Raw genomic sequence first — 18,111 nt, forward strand, 5'->3', positions numbered from 1 at the left:
AATATAAATTAATAATTATAACATTAGCAGGTATATATTAAAGTATTATAATAGCATGCCAGGTATTGTTACATCATGAATTATGTTACAGTGTATAAAAATTTTAATAGATAACGCTTGTTTTTTTTTAAGTTTTTCATACACGGGCTGGTCATCTGTTATAGACAAGTGTTATCGTGTCGGCTAAAACTCGATGACTCTGATACGGTGTTTATTCATTGATGTTCGAGTGTCTGTTTAGAACGGTCGTTTTATAAAAGTAACTATAAAAACAATTGTACAAAGCGTGTATTATATATAACAAAACTGTGACTAAGTTAATAATCTAACGGCGTATTATCAATAAACATTTCATTTACAATATATAGGAATGTGTTGAAGGTAAGGTCATATCATTTTTGCGTGGGAGTGTCCATGTATGTACACATGTGTTCGTTTATATGTTCAATAACTAATTAATGAAATATGTGTAAGTAAAAATATATATATGATTTATTTTTAGTTCATATTGAAAGAAATCATAAAAGTTTTAGAGGTTTCTATAAACAATTCGTTAAAAATACCATATAAAATAAATAACCTAAATGGAAAGGAATAACTTACATTTCATTACTAAATCATAAATGAAAATACACATTTGATTATTAGTGTAAAAAGTTTGTTACAATATAGATGAATAAATAAAAATACATAAAATCTATTAAATACATAAATATGAACACTCTGTTCTTGGTACAATCTTAAAAAAATCAATGTAACTAAACTTAAGTAATAAACTTAAGTTAAAATTCGGAGAAAATATCATCAAATACATACGTACATATCCTAAAAATAGTAAATCGTATTTTAAAATTTTCAGATAAAATAATATTATCTCCTATTAAATTATTGTCGCTCTTTTTCCATTCTTTTGTTTTTTTGCCGTTACTAGCCATATACGATAAAAAACTGATCTCAACTTCATAGAGCTTATAATGAGTAGAGAGGCCATTCAATGTTGTGTAGCTACTTCGCCAATAATTTTGGAATAAAAGTGTTCACATAATGAGATCTACATTTCATTTAAATAAATAAAAGTTTGTTTTTCTTGGGATTACAAACGTTTGGAAAGGGTAGGGATGGTACGATAGTGATAAAAGAGAAAAAATTGGGTTTTCCAGCTCTTATGTAAAGGAACAAAGATCTTATAGTTTCGCCACGGTTGCTGGGAGAGGATGAAGATTTAGCCGAACCAGCTTAATTACGAGTTTTAAGCTATAATTACATATGTATAAATCATATTTTATATAACTGAATAAATTTGTAATGGTACTATTTATTTTATTTACACCGTTAAGATAAAAACTAAGATTATAAATTTGCTACTTAGTTATGTGACGCATTAACTTTCAATATATTATTTTGTCTTAGGACCAGTTTTTTTGCTGAGATGCCCAATGAATATTCTAATTTTTGTGTATTGCGTTATAATTGCTTTGTTAATAGGGAACAGCCATATTTTAATAGGCATGTCCCATGTTAGCTCCTAAAATATTAAGCTTGCTTCTATTAAAAAAAGATATGACAATAGTAAAGTTTTTTCGTTACCATTTATATAAACAAAATGAAATTCTAGTTATTTATAATTTTACTGTAAATTTTAATAAAATTTTCATTAAACATTGAATTGAGGTGTTAAGTATAATAATATAAGGTATTTAGGTGTGGATTCTGGTGTAAAACTTTTTTTTTATGCACATAATTCTTTCCAACATAAAGTATTTATTAAATAAAACAAAAATTCGTTCTACATATATTTCGTAAAACACTTTTTCAAAGTCTTTCTGTTTTTCCCAATGTAACGATGACCACAAAGAAATATATTTTTATTTTCAGTATAGAGTTCCGACCACAATTCTGTTCTCATAACATTTTATATATACATATGTAAAGTCCATTTGATCACTTCATACTTTGGTGATTGTTTTGAAAATAATATCTTAACATAATTTTCCACGTGGTTTGTTCGTATGTCTTGTCTTGGTCCGAAATACTCGTCTTGCATACAGAGAGATTTTCTGCACAAAGATTGGATCATTTTCTTCAGTGTTATAAATGATAGCGAGAGAGTAAATATTTCAAATTGCTAGAATAATATCAATTTCACTTACGTATACAGGAGCTAAATACTTATTTTTATGTGATAATTGAATTATATTCAAATAAGAATTACGAGTATATAAATTGCAGAAATTCTTGAAACGAACGAACTGCAACCTCCACATTATCATTTTCTATATGCTTTAGATATTTGGTAGCATAAAGATTTAAATACTAGTAGTAGCTTGGGCGAATTTTTCATGGCATATTCTGTTTTAGTTTTAATTCAAGTAGTCTCGAATCACTTGAATTTAAAAACATAATTGTACGTATTCGGGTTACAATGGTGTGTCATCTATAAATATAATATGAATGAGCTGTGTAGCGTAAACAATATGGCTAAATTTAGAGAATATGTGAAAGCAGAAAAGTTTTTTTTTTATTGCTATGACCTGATTTGCAATGGAATCATTGAATATTTTGAGAATGTCAACGTCTTTATTTGTTGGACGAATTATAATCTTAAGTACTGTGGTAAATCATTACCTTATTGGAGCTCTTAAGTAATAGTAACTCACTGTCTTATATTAAACTTTCTTATTACGAAAAAGCCTAGCAAACATTTTTTTACACTCTGTGATAAAAGAAATTAATAATAATTATTGCAATTTCCAATAAAAAGTTGACGAAAATTATATTCTTTTAATAATTTCGTATTTTTCGTGCAACTAATCAATATCCCAATTAATATGTATGTACGTATTTGAAGATTAAATTTTTGTAATAAAATGCAAATTTAATAAATAGCCACTTTATGTAGCATAATATTTATAAGGTATTAATTATATTTAATTAGAAATAGTAAATAAAGCTGTCATAACTAATTTGGGACGATTAATGTGCCCTGGATAGATAAAATAATTTTGCATGTTATTCACTTGAGTAAAAGTCTTTCATAATTCATAATTATTATTTTATGTATTTGATATTATGGTCATTTTACTGTTACACATTTCTTAATCTTTGTTTATTGCTTTTGTTTTAAACAAATAACGTATTTTATAATTCTTTGATGACCACTAGTGACCAACTAGTACGTATATTTTTAGAATTTGTAATAAAACAGGTAATAAATTATAATTTCTCGGGGAATCCACAATATGTTGTAATGAAAATTTATACACCAGATCATAAAACATATAGTTAATTATAAACTATTATAATTATTAATAAATCTGATAGCAAAAAGAGAATATCTTATGCCGAGATCAATTAAATCTTTCTACAAAGTGATATTTTTTGATAAACATCTCATATTAAAAAAAAAACATTAAAATGTTACTTACATAAATGAGACGTAATCATTAATTATATTATAACTAAATCAATATTGCAACAAATAATTAAAACATTTTTATGCTCCACTAACTGATATTCTTGTTTGGTTTGTTTGTTTAAATATTTTTTAATAACTTACATTATTTATTACTATAAAGACTGTTAAGTGATAATAAAACTTTACTGAGGAATGAAACTAAATAAATAATAATCTTACAATGGAATTTTTACTGACACATACTATCAATGGCAAGTTATTTTCTTATGAAACCTAAACTTTATATATCCTTTAACATTAAATTATGACATGTTTTTCAATAAAATGCCATGCATTCTATATATTATAAAAGTACTGATCATTTACCAAGAATGTTTATTATATGACAGGAAATTTTGAAATATTTTTTTTAATAACGGTATCTTTTGAAACAGCATTGATATATCAAGTATTCTGATAAGGGCTGCGATACGAAAATATGTTTTTGTTATGTCGATTTTATGTGACCACTGACCTTAAACTAAATGTCGTCATAAGTATGAAAACAACAAGATTTTATTTCATGATAATATAAATAAATCACATTACTAATTGTATGGTAATAATGCAATTGTTTTACATAGTAATAGTTATAGAACACTTATAGAATATGATAATAATAATAATCTTAGATCTCATTATTAATATGATAATAGTAAAGGAAAATTTTAGTACTTATATTTAAAAAAAAAAAAGTTTGTAATACAAAAATGTTTTCGATTCAAGTAGAAAGACACATTTAGTATCTTCGCCATCTTTGTTATGATCTGTTCTAATTAACTAAAGTTAAACAGTTTCGAGTATGACTAGTAACGGTAATTACTTATCTACCGTTATTTAAAAAGTATCACGTTTCCAATTACTATATTAGTGTAGAATCACGTAAACAATTTGTAAATTATGAACATATAAGGTTTCATAATGGAATTATTTAGAACGGACGGAAGTTTATAGTAAACACTGCTATATTTCCTTTAAGTTTTCTATTTAAAAATCCACTTAGTCTAAGATATTGTGGATTAAATCCCACGTTACATGGAAGAAATATTTCTATAAAAAACCATTGTCAGACAAAACGTTAGTGAGGCTATGTATCACAATGAATACATGTTCTCGTACAATTTAAAATAGCCGATTAATGAACTGCGTATGATGGACTACATATATCAATAGGGCAAAGGTATATTTTTTCAGACTATCTGACTGTTTTTGTCGCCATCATCTTCATCGGTCTGAATGTTGATACAATTCAGTCAAACACTAAGTGCAAGAAATACTTTTTATTATTTTTAGTGCTAGTACTGTTCCGTATCTCAATAATTATATTTCTTATTTATACAAAGATTAAGATACGGACAATTTTTATGACTTCCGTGATTATCACCTGGTGGTGATAATAAGTGGTGGGCTGGTGTCCAGTAGAAGTTAATTCTAGGAAACACTTCTTTTTTGTGTTTCGATGTTTTTAACATAAAATTTTAAACAATTTAATATGAACCATGAATGTCCAAAGTATCGGTTTCATTTAAATGTGTACTCGCGACAGTTATATATATATATTATGGAACCATTATGCGTGAGAAGTCTGGAATGGATCTTTTGAAATACCCTACAGCCTACAAAAATTGCTTAACTTGATTTGATGTTGATACTTTAGTGCTTTTACTACATTTTTTTTTTTATTATCGGTGCGTATAAAATAAGCACATTTATAGCTGTAGTGCAACTACGTTAAATGTTCGAAAAACCTTCTTAAGATAAAAATAAGATATTCAATTATGTATTTACACCGGCTGATATATTGGTGTTATTTCATAATTAGCTATTATGTGAAACTCCACGTTAATCTCGTTAAATTGTATACCAATCGTAATCAAAGTAGTCTTTGAATATTAAAGGGATAGCCTGTGTATTGTCCTATCCTTTGAAGTAATTATTGTTGTAATCATTTCCTGGTCATACAGCTTCTACATATTCATGTTATGAATCACTATTATTAAAAATTGGCTGAAAATTTTTCGTACTTGTCGAGTCCGTTAAGATGCAGTCATTAAATTCACCTTAAATTTCAGAATACTTTCTTGCTTAAAGCATGTTTCAAAACGGTCGAAACGATATCTTCTTTCAAACGAACAAATCGTTATTGTACTATTATTTTTAAGTATTGCTTCTCTTCAGATATCACTTCTATTCTTTGGTTAGACTGGCTTCGTTGATTTTTAAAAAAATCGTTAGTAATATAATTTAACATTTTTATATGTCTGATAAGGTCGATTGAGTGTCTTTTGACAAACGTGATGGTTTACATGCATCATTATCATAAGGGGAAACGGAGTGGGAACGCTTTAAGTGTTTTGTTGATGATGCAACGGATATCAACTTTGGTATGTTGTCGCCCTAGCCTTCAATAGTTCAATTCTAGGTCTTTCATTATTTACCAATCTATTAGTAACCTCCATTGTATACTTATTTTATTATAGTTCTTGGATAGACTTCTCCATAAGACAATTCTTAGATAGGAACTCGGAAAAATCCTTTGAAGAGTTATGGGAATAATGATATCCAATACTTTCGCGCGTAATCATTTAAATAAAACTAATATTTTCGATTGACTACGCGTTTTTTATTACTTGAAAATACATGCCTCCAACATTTCAGTTACTTTTCAACAGCCATGATCACGGGCAGATGACATGAAATGCCTATGAGTTGGTATTTTATTTTCATCTAACGCCAACGATTTCTTATTTCCCATCTATAGGAACGTTTTCTGCAGGGTAAATCCAAAAAAAAGAGTTTTATTTAAGAGTCTTGAAAATATTCTCTAAAACAAATAATGTATTGGAAGTTTACTTATATCTTTAGATATCGGGTTCAAAATCCGTGATTGGGTCTGTGCTCAGCAATCTTTGCCATGAATCGGTAGTGACCATCTAATATTAGTTTTACTTTAAGGAGGCTAAAAAAATTTTATCCGTACTTCGAAGTATTCAACGTGAAGGTCGCAAAATTATTGTCAATGCATTGACAACATTCATGGACTGCCAAATTTGTGTTGGGATTAAATGATAATATCTGATTAAGATGATAATAACGGCACCATTTCTGTTCGCAACCTGTTTTATTGATCTCCATGTCGATACACAAAACTTCACTACCAATTTTAAGAAATACTCTTAATACTCTAATTGCTAGTTTTCAAAGTGACTTGGTCTACAATAGTTATCATATCAAATCAAATCATAAATTTAATTTATCCTTATTGTTAGTGACAAATTACATATTTTAATCATTTAGTATTTCAGAGTAAAGAATTTAGCTTAGAAACATTAGCTGACCTTATCGTGGCTGATAAATAATTGATGCTTACATTGAAAATATGCCATATATGTGATCAAAGTAAATAATACTTTTGTAGATAATTACGTCAAGTAATTGTTTAGTAAAGACGAGACATGCTACTTCTATGAAATGTTTATGGTTGCCGCTATTTTAATCGATCCTTTATTATTGCAAAATATAAAATAAATTGTACTGTAAAATTTTTGCAACTAAAATATGTATTTAATCCTTGCAGTAATGACGGAAATATAATATTATAATAAAGTTTGATTATAGTGTTTCAAATATGTGAAAAAACTAAACTAAATTAAAAGATGTTAATGATAGTAATATCATGTTATGTCTCTCATGCCAATAGGTATTATGAATTGAAGAAAATGAGTCAATACGTGCAGAAAAGCAGTGTTGACGCTATAGACAATACTGATATAGAAACACTATTGTTGTTATACGTTTGTATTGTCAATTATTGCAAGCCCATTATAAAAATTTAGCTGTTAGATAACAAACACTACATACTTGGGAATGCTACAATAGTATTATGCTACATACCACGCTTCATTAAAGACGGTCTTTAAACTTAAGAAGTTATGATTTAAATGCCTCCTATGAAAATTTTACAAGGAATAAAATCCAGATTTAACCAAGCAGTCAAAAAATTTTATGATTTTATTGAGTGTTACTTTGTACTATATTATAATGTAATTAATCAATGAACCGATAACTGGATGAAGGTTAATAATTAATATTGGTGCATACTTTTTACTTTCGGTTTATATATATATTTATTTTTATCAGCCGTAATTAGCTCATTTCGGATCCCTCTAGAGCACGACAGTTAAATCCATCTTCAACTCTTTTCCTCCAATCTATCCCTGCCATCTTACTGATATCGTCATCCCACCCTGCTACCGGATATTCTACCATCCATTTATATGTTAACGGTCTTTACTCTACTACCAGCCAGAATATTTGTATAACGCTATCATCAAAGCTATTATATGTATACATATGTATCAGAATACCAATGCCACCTTGGGTAGGATTGTATTCCTTTCTTAAGTACAAAAGATGTCCATATTCCAGTACTATGGCATCCTTAACTTCTCTTCAAACTTCCCATAAGTCCATAACATGTGACCTTTCGCACTCCAATCCATATCCTAGTTAGAGTAGATCTTCGGGCAGTTGTAGAATAGCAGAATGACTCGAAACTAAAAGGCAACGAAAGGCATAGGTGTGCAGTTTATTCCTGCTTGCTTTTCTCGGCCTAAAGGTTGGCGATCACAGGACGTAAATTTTTGCAACAGTATCGATGCCTCCTGCCATTAATCATGCATTATTTGGTTACCAAATTTTGTATACTGCCATTATAAATAGTTAGAGCCTCGTTTGATTTCACCTGCTCACAGAGATTGGCTTCACACTGTAGACTTCCTCATATCCTTATTCACTACCAAAAAAAATATTATGTGTTTTCTTATATAATCCTCAAATTTCTTATATGATACACTAAAAATATATATCTGGATTTACTTTTTCTTATTTTATTATTCTAAAATTTTGACTACATTGTAGTAACCGTGATCACCTGAAGACAAAAACTGTCTCTTAGTAAGTTGTAGTTTTTTCATTACGACATAATATGTATACTAAATATATTTTATAATCTTTTACACTTCAATGCGAATTATTCCTTTATTAAAATATATTGGATTTAATAAACTAACACTCATTATATCTTTTTAAGGTTAAGGAAAAAAAAAGAGAAAAGTAAAATATAACTCAGCAAGATGTCAAAAAGGAATTCTGATGTACAACCAAGGACGGAAAAGATTATCAAGCTCTTACCACCGGATGGAGGGTGGGGTTGGATGGTGCTATTAGGCACTGGACTCTCTAATGTAAGCAATGACTTACAAATATTATTATTAGTAATAGCATAATCTAAATCAATAATTCAAATATTATTTACTATTTTTTATTTTATTTTTAATCCTAGTCCCTGATAATCAATTTTATAACTTGTTCCCTTGTAACAATATATACGAGAATATTTTATGTACTTTTCTCTTCGTTGATATTTTTATATTGGATATATTTTATAATAATAAAAACAAAACAAAATTCTGAATAAAACTTAAAGGTATCAGAATAAATACAATTCCTATATTTATTCTTATTTATATGTAGTAAAATTTTATAGATGTCGCACTTCTTCAATAAAAATAACTAAATGTAAGAAAAAATTAGCCGTAGACCTTAATATTTGATTGTATAAGGATAGAAGATAAAAATCTATATTTCTTTAATGTATGTTTTCAGATTAGTGGTGAACTCATAATATATTAAAATCCTTGAATATTGACTTTATCAACATGTTCTACTAAATATTGTTCTTTTTAATAGAAAAATCTTTCAGAGGTACTTTTAAGTTGACACGTGGGTTTTAGCGACATTTAGTTACTTTTTCTTATTTATGAATAATGAATATTCCATAGTTAATTCCGTTCCGTTACCAGTAAATGATCAAAGAGTATAACATCAAATGTGGAATATAATCTCTCAATATTTTTATAACCTGTTTTCTCTGTCTTATAAAATAAGCTTTCATTCTAAAATCGTAATAGGATTACAAAACTAACTCCTAAGTAGAATACTAAAACTAGAATTATATTTTTAATTTAACTCTATTTTTAAAATAACTTAAAATAGTTTATTATTTAGACCTTGAAAATAGAACATGTAAAATATTAGATGTTTTTAAGGAAGCAAACATCTTCTACATATGTAAATTAAATCAATAATTAATGAATATCGACATTATAGTATGTAAATATTATATTTATTTTGTAGATTTTTAACCAGTCCATGTTGTCTCTATTCAGCTTGTTATATGGAGATGCTCTAGAAGCTATGGGACATGAGACAAAAGGAGCAGCCATTGTTTTAAGCACTATGTTATTTGTCACAAATTTTGGAGGTCCTATAGCGGGAGCACTTATAAAAATAACGTCACCTAGGTTTGTGGCAGTCCTCGGGGCCTTTTTTTGTACAACCGGTATATTACTTAGTGGATTTTCAACCAACATTTGGCATTTAATTCTCTCTTATGGAGTTTCACTTGGTAAGAACTTAAGTATTCATAAGTTTACTGTAAAAATAAACTCTATGTTAATAGATGTGTTTTATATTGACAGTTAATTTCAGGTTTGGGTCTAGGCTTTATTCAAAATGCTTCATTTGTGGCTATTAATGGATATTTTAAGTTAAGGAAAAATTTAGCCGTTGGCCTAGCAATGGTGGGAACTGGAATTGGCCAGACGCTTATGCCGCATGTAGTGCGATACTTTTTGGCCAACTATGGCTTTAAAGATGCTTGTATATTACTGGCATCATTAAGTTTACACGGGGTAAATATAACTTTGGGTATATTTGTGAAATAAAAAAAAGAACAAGTTTGTTATAATAGATACGACAAAATTTTATTGTAATTAGATTTGTGGGACGATGCTTATTCAACCCGTTGAGTGGCATATGAAAAAGATTGAGGAAGAGATAGTTATTGATGAGAAGATGTACTTGTTAGACGAAAAAACGGATGCGATAAGCAAAAAAGATTATAGCAGCAATGAAACTTCAAATAAAAATGGTAGCCAAACTACTTTGCCTGCGGCAACAGACTTCAATGCGAAAACTGATTCTAAATCCGTTAGCAGTAAAGAAAAAAAAATGAAACAAAGTCCTGAACGGGCTAAAAATAAAGATGGTATGATATAAAATTAAAACAATAATAATTTTATTATTTTTTCATCTTCTGAAAATCATATTATTATTTTTTTATAATTGTAGGTAGTATGGAAGGACCGACACAAGAAAAAACACTATTAAGAAAGATTTACGACTTGTTTGATATGTCACTATTATCGAATCCACGTTTTATTAATATTATTATTGGAACTGCACTTACTGTGGTTTCTATACAAAACTTCAGCATGATATTTCCATTCTTTCTGCAGGTAATTCCGACAAATATTTAGTATTGTTTTCTTTATATTTGATTTTTTCATCAATATACAAATGTACATATACATATTGTTTGAACAGAAAGCTGCGTCAATGAATAAACAACAAACCGCTACTTGTATGTCAGCTGTGGCTTTGGCTGACATCATGGGAAGAATTGTTTTACCAATATTGCAAGATAGATTCCAAATCAAAGCCAGGATGATGCTTATTATGACTAGCATTTGGTTGATAATTGTAAGACAAAGTAAGTATTAGATGTAACGAATGTCTCGATTAAATGTAAACATACGCATAGAATAATCATTTCACATTTATTTTCAGTTTTGGCTTATCAAAGAGATCTATATTTGTTACTCGTCCTCTCCGCCTTGTACGGATTTGGAAGAAGCATGGTAATTGTAGCTAGGAATATAGCTATTTCAGAACCATGTAGGACGGAACAAGTGCCTTCTGCTGTTGGTTTAGGCATGTTAACAATGGGTATTATTGTACCCCCCGTCGGATATTTCTTAGGCTGGATCAGAGATTATACAGACAGTTTTTTAATATGTATCACAGCCCAAAACATGCTACTTTTATTGTTCCTGGCTATGTGGATTCCTGATATGTTATATTTCTATTTACAAGAAAAGAAGGAGCGAAATAAAAATGTTAGAAAATCAATAACTTAGTAAATGCTGTACCAAATAAATGAGATTTATATTTGATGAATACTACACACTTGAAAATTTACTGCAATAATAAAAAATAAAAATTAAACTTTACAAAAGTGCAGGCTCTAGATTTTAAAGATATAAAAACAAAGAAATGTTTTCTCACCAGTTAAGCATTTTAAAAATAAAATCTTGAGACTGACCGATGACGTTAAGCACTAAGCAGATAAGTTTTTAATGTAAATATATAATTATTATAATATATATGTATATGTATACATATAATATTTTTTTAAGATATTGTATCATTCAAAAGGACCAGTACGTAATCTCTAGTCTAATAAATTATTTACAGAACCACATAAAATTTTTCTTTCATTTGAAGTTATAATAGACTACATTGATTGTTGAAAGCAAAAATATATTGAAAGAACTTGTATTTCATGAAATATGAGAACATTATGTTGTAAAAGTTTACAGAGTGTTCTGTCTAGATATCTCATGTTTAATTCAGTACGGGGCGTATCAGAATCGCACGCACCGAGCGTCGCCGGCAGTCGGTCGTGCACCAGCATACGGATGTAAACTCCGTCTTAAACGTGAAATGTATCTTGGTAAACTTTTGTGTCGGTTCCAAATTATAAAACCGCTATAATGGATTTATATTAATTGATCGCTCACCATTAATTATTGTCAGAATTTATACCTCTTCATTTATATTTATACCTCTCTCCTGATCTCATCAAAAATCCAAATCTTTTATGTAAGGGTAAAGTAATACTTGTAAAGAAAGACGTAAATAATTTACAAAAAAAAAGTTTATCATTACGTTGTTCCAATTACTTTTTTCAAATTATCACTGTCTCAAATGTCACAAATATAAATTAGCAAAAGTTATTATTTACTATATTATTAATTAAACAAGGTATTTATTTTATTTAATAAGTTTATATCTGACTTCTAAAACCGGTTAATTATATTTTAAAAATAGATGATCGTATATGATATGTCAAATGCTATTTATAAGAATATTTTAATTAGTACATTGGTAATGTTATGATGTTCTTAGGAATGTGTTAATTTATAGATCGAATCATAGTAAAGTTGAGGAAACTACATCATACAACCACGGTTCATGTTTACAGCGTGCCAAATGCACTACAATATGCTAACTGGGTAATATGTCATCGAGTACACAGTTATGATTTTCGTTTACATTAACACGTTCTAACTTCTACAAGCAATGTTTGTTCATTGAATTAAACAGAATGTCTCAATAAGAAAAGTAAAGTAAAAGTAATTATAATATAGGTTAACCAAAGTAGTCGAATATTATTAGCTTAAAATGATTGTAAATAAAGCTTATATAACTTTCCCAAGTCATTGTATCTGGTGTATAGTGATATAATAGGGAGCCCGACAGTTCAGTGACCTTTAAAATATTATCACTATGTAAACAACTATCGATATTGTCCATTAATGACTATCAGTTCTTCATAAGTTCTTATCATACGAAATAAAGATAAGAGTCGTAGTACTTCGAGTGACAAAAAATTTGACGTGAAATAATTTTGCTAAATTTTATGTATGTTGGATGTAAGTGAAGAGTATTTTACGTTTATCTAGGACGAAGACTAACAGATTATTCTATGTTCGCAGAATTTTGAGTTCTGCTTTGTAGTGTGGAAATTTTGGACAGAGACTATTATAAGAGGATATTTCTTTGTTATTCTTTCGTCTACAGAGTTTATATGTATTATATAGCCCTATTATTCTATAGTCTTTGAAGCTCTTCATGTAAGAGAGGTCTTCTAAATATTTACATATTTGTTCTAAGTTGTAATAATATTAATATCAAATTTGTGTTTCTTTTAAATAATATTCTGTAGCAATCGGCCTGCTGTGGCAATTTATTGGTTTAATTATTGATTGATTAAAAATATCTTAATAAAACATATAATAAGATATTTTTATTACTCGCAATATGACGTGTATAAATAATGCGATATGTTGTTTAATAGAATTCCAAGATAATATAATGATTACAAGTGGTCTAAAGTACAACTCTTGCTTTATATCATTTTAGTTCATTGTAATACGTTAAAAATTTGGAAGATTGATTTAGCCTGAAAACATAACACTGTACGAAAAAATATTATTATATCCGGTAGTGAACGTAGGAGTAGACAGATTTTATAGGTTTTTTTAAAGGTTTTAAAATAATTGACAGAATATTTGTTCAAGTACCTAATGCAGAAATTATTTTACAATAAATGTGCTCGTTTAACAAATGATCTCCACTTGAAATATTGGCCTTGAATATTTATCATATTATACTATTTTTATAATATCAACTAGCAACAGTGGACTGCTGTTAGTGAGTGAAGGACGATGATTATATCACGTGATGATCACTATCTGTAACACGTGTATATATAATGAAAAAAGAGTAAAATCTGCTTATTCTGTACATTAGTTGTTTACTTGTAAAACTACAAATTAGTTATAATATTTACAGGACATACAGAGACGATCAGAATTTGTATGTTTATACCATCATGGAGGTAATTTTTTTTTTAACTAGAGTCAATAATTTTGATTCGTGACTAATGTATGAGTGTGAGTATGAATTCGTGAGCAATAGAGTAAATTATAAGTAATAAATAGCAATAGAGGTAAATTATCTCGAAATTGTAAACTTAATTTCTTAAACAGAGTCCAACCATTCATTTTTAGTAGTTTAAAACTTAAAATTATATGAATAAATAAATAAATAACGTTATTTTTATAAAATTAATATACTCTAAATTGAGAGAAAATTTATTCAGTTTTCAACTCGGGTTGAGAGGTCAATTACTATTTTAATAGGAAGACATGAGATGTAGCAAATGGATTGAAGTTATATATAACTGGCAAAGCTTAACAGAGATAGCAGCAGAAAGACGATTTTTATAGAAAGTCCGCATGAAATATCAACTATAGCTAAAATTGAATAGAGAAGACGTAGACCCAGAAACTCTAAGCGTATTTTTCTTCTTTTTTTTTTTGTGGCAACCCATCCAAAAAAAAAGGATAATACTAATACCTCTCACCCAAAAAAAGGATAACACTAATAGCTCTACTGGTCTAAACTACTGACTACGTTAAAATTATTAGTATCAATCTATAACAAAATCATTTTTTTTATTTTGAATAATTTACTAAGAGTGAAGTTGTTTCTGATGTAGTAGTCTATCCCCCTATATCACAGGTGTCACTATACAAATCACCTTCACCTAAAGTGTCTGTAATTAAATATTTATAGTAGAGGATAACCAAGGACTCCACAGATCAGTATGGCTATATAATACATGTTTATATATATTATTTAAAGGGAAATTTCTTGTCACTATACTATGCTGGACCTAAGTTTGCACATTGAACTGAGGCTGTTGAGAATACTTTCTGTAAAGCATAAACTCACACTCAACAGACGATACCTCCCAAAAATAATATCAATATGATCCTAAAGATTTATTTTCTATTTATTGTCTCTAAAATCTTCATGGCTTATCTCAATAATTTTTATGTACGTTTTACGATAATGGTCAGTCATAACTTTTTAATCATAATTTTGTTATATACATATATGAGAAATCATTAATAGACACGATGACAACAAGCTAATTAAGTAAAATACCAAGTAGGGCGTTCGTAACACGCGTTTATTTAAAATCTTATGGTAGTCAGTTAGCCAGACAAATGAAGACTGTTAAAATGTTAAATTCTTAACTTATTTGAACACAAACGTTGGAGCCGTTGAAATTTTCGTTCCGAGCTGTAAATAATTTATAAACTCGCATAAGTATGTTCATTGTTCTGAGCGTATAACAAAACCGGCGTCGGCAGGACAGTCTGCAGAATATAAATTGCTATATTAAATGCAACTGTTTTCTCCAAATTAATTACTTAACGTGTATAGAAGTTCGCCGTCACAAGTTTATGAATGGACGACATGAAACAGTGAAAATTATAACAAAAGCTTTTAAAACAAAATATATTAAAGACTTGTGGTTTTTGAAGACAACGTAATTATTTCACTTATTATAAGCTATAAGACGTTTGATGTTTCTTGAATTAACTTTCAAATGCTTTGAAAATATTAAAAATAGAACGTTCCCAATTGAAAGGTCGATCCACCTATTCTAATTTCATTATCATTTAGTGTCTTAAACTTGTCAAAAAGAAAAATTTTGTGAAAGACCACAACATCGTATCAAAATACTTTATTTACGTACTTCTGCAAAAATACTACGGTAGTACACACTATCCACTTTATCCATTTTATAAATACATCTTAAAATAGACCTCGCAGTTATGAGTACTTATAAATATATGTATTTGTGCCTTATCTAGTCTCTGCTCTTGAACTTATGAACACCTACTGGAGAATTTGAAGGTTGATATTTTTTATTTCTACTGATGACGAAATATGATCATTTGGGGTTTCATCGTCTTCTATTTTTTATGCTATGTAATTGCAATATCAATTTCTTTCATCTGTTTTTTGTTCACGTGACCTACATTGAACATAGACGATTTCATTCATAGGTATGAAGCACCACCGTTATATTACCAGACAAAATAAAGGCTCAGTCAAAAAAACATCAAAATCTCATTAGTTCCCATTTCATGCCGAAACGACACTACGGAAGCCGTATAACTAATGTACAGTAATAAACACAGACGAGAAATGTCGTATTCCTTTTTATAACTTCTACTTGTTTCATCTATTTTCTGCTTTAAAAGGAATATCTTGAAAGCAAACGATGCCAAAGGTAGTCCTGGAAAATGAAGTAATCTTTTATGAGCCCATTGCTACTCTACCTTGAAACTAACTATTAAGAATAAATTAAAATTAGCTATCAAATAGTGCATCGGTTCTGTTTAAGGGTATAAGATAAGTTTCAGATTATGATATTTTAATATACATACATATGTATATGTATACATATATATGTATATCTTATGTCACAAAAACGTTTTCTTTTAGTACATATTTAATTCACTGTTACCTGTCTCGACAACATCGTAGGTAAAAATAATTTGTTGTGCTGATAAAGAAACAGGACATTTGGTTAATAAATTTTTGTAAAAAAATATTTTTTAGTTGTGTCTACGTCTTTGTTAAAATAAAAAATATATGAGAACTGCACAAGAAAGATGCAGAGAAAAATGTTTTTAAAACATTTTTTATTGATTCGTAACCATTTAAAAGCATAAAAATTTATAAAATTTGACTTTCTATAAATTTAAAATTAGTTTTAAATATTTTTTGTAGTTCTATCATAAATCAAGATTGACATTCTATTATATTTTATTGAGATATTTTTTTTATTCCAAAATTTTACTAATTTCTCTTAACATCACTCCGGAGCATACTTTTATTTTTAAGTAACCTGGATTTTGGTTTAGTTTTTTATTAATTAAATATCTTGTCTCATAATGTTTGATGTAAAAGGAATTCTTAGCTGATTAATTACTTGCAATGGCTTCTTGATCCTCTTTTGTGAAGGGAAAATTTTCCCAGTAAGTCTCTATATTTAATTGAAAGCTTTGATAAAATTCCTGTGGATGGTCACTTTTTTTACGTATAAAGATTGGAATTTTTATAAACTTCATAAAGGCAATTTACTCATAGGTTATTAAATTTATTTTGTAGTAAAAAAATCATGACAAAATGAATTAAATATTGCCAATTCTGTTAACCTAAAATATACATATGAAAGACTTAATATCAGTTTTCTGTTTATTTTAAGCATGAATATAGAAAAAAAAAAACGACTCACTTCCTACACGTTTTCTTAGACCAAATTGTCAAATTGACATAATGCTGCACTAAATAAAATAAACAATGTTAAAAAAAAAAACTTATATTAATATTTTAATTTATAATATTAAATTACATAATGCAAATACAAAAAGGCTATTGAAATAACTTAATAATACGGTTTAGACTTTAGAGGATCCAGTCCCACATTTAATAGCCAAAGGTGAATATAATCTCGATTACAAGATAGTTGTCCCGAGAGTCGACGACGACATATCAAAACTTGGGTTTAGACTCAAAAAATATTTATACTCTCTAATAATAGAAGAATCAAGAAAACGCGAATACACACTGAAATACATATTCATCTCATCTGCCCATGATACTCTAAAGTAGTCAAAACGTTTCGATAGTGCTACGCCAAAATGATAAAAATATGTATAGGTGCTACTAATTAGCGTTTCCGTATTTAGCTTTTAAATCTTTGGGACCTTTTAAGATTAGGCAACATCCTATCCGTTACCGTAGAAACATAATACCAAGCGTAGAGTTGCTTGTCAAGAAAAACCAAAAATTCGATTACGTTGTTCACAACCACATTATATCCTCAAACAATGGCAAATCACACTAAAAGCATTTTCGATTTTGTAAAACAACTCCAGTAACAAGAACTTTTGTTCCTATTACAAAATGAAGCAAAATGCATAGATCTTTCGTAATAGTAGAGCAACTGTCACTTAGAGATGATAATCCGAACATCAACTTCTGTCTTAGAAAAGACTACTGAAACTCTTTAATGATTTAGAAAAAAGAAACTAAGTGAA

The 18,111-nt window shown here is 28.5% G+C and overlaps 1 protein-coding gene across 3 annotated transcripts; it reads left to right on the top strand.

Annotated features, from left to right (window-relative positions):
• The first annotated feature begins 210 nt into the window (after positions 1 to 210).
• LOC116779171 (monocarboxylate transporter 9-like) lies at positions 211 to 11,825 on the top strand. 3 transcript variants are annotated; one of them, XM_061529923.1, is made up of 8 exons: positions 211 to 386; positions 8,553 to 8,700; positions 9,653 to 9,923; positions 10,007 to 10,209; positions 10,295 to 10,565; positions 10,649 to 10,815; positions 10,904 to 11,069; positions 11,147 to 11,825. In XM_061529923.1, the coding sequence occupies exons 2-8, from the start codon at positions 8,590 to 8,592 to the stop codon at positions 11,494 to 11,496; spliced, it is 1,539 nt and encodes a 512-aa protein (XP_061385907.1). In that variant the 5' UTR covers positions 211 to 386; positions 8,553 to 8,589; the 3' UTR covers positions 11,497 to 11,825. The 3 variants fall into 3 exon arrangements, with proteins under 3 accessions (XP_061385907.1, XP_032529241.2, XP_061385908.1); XM_032673350.2 differs by having other exon boundaries at positions 212 to 381; positions 8,547 to 8,700; XM_061529924.1 differs by lacking the exon at positions 211 to 386 and having other exon boundaries at positions 8,563 to 8,700; positions 9,685 to 9,923.
• The last annotated feature ends 6,286 nt before the right edge of the window (positions 11,826 to 18,111 follow it).

This window comes from Danaus plexippus, chromosome 6, assembly GCF_018135715.1.
Source record: "Danaus plexippus chromosome 6, MEX_DaPlex, whole genome shotgun sequence".
Lineage (NCBI taxonomy): Eukaryota > Metazoa > Arthropoda > Insecta > Lepidoptera > Nymphalidae > Danaus > Danaus plexippus.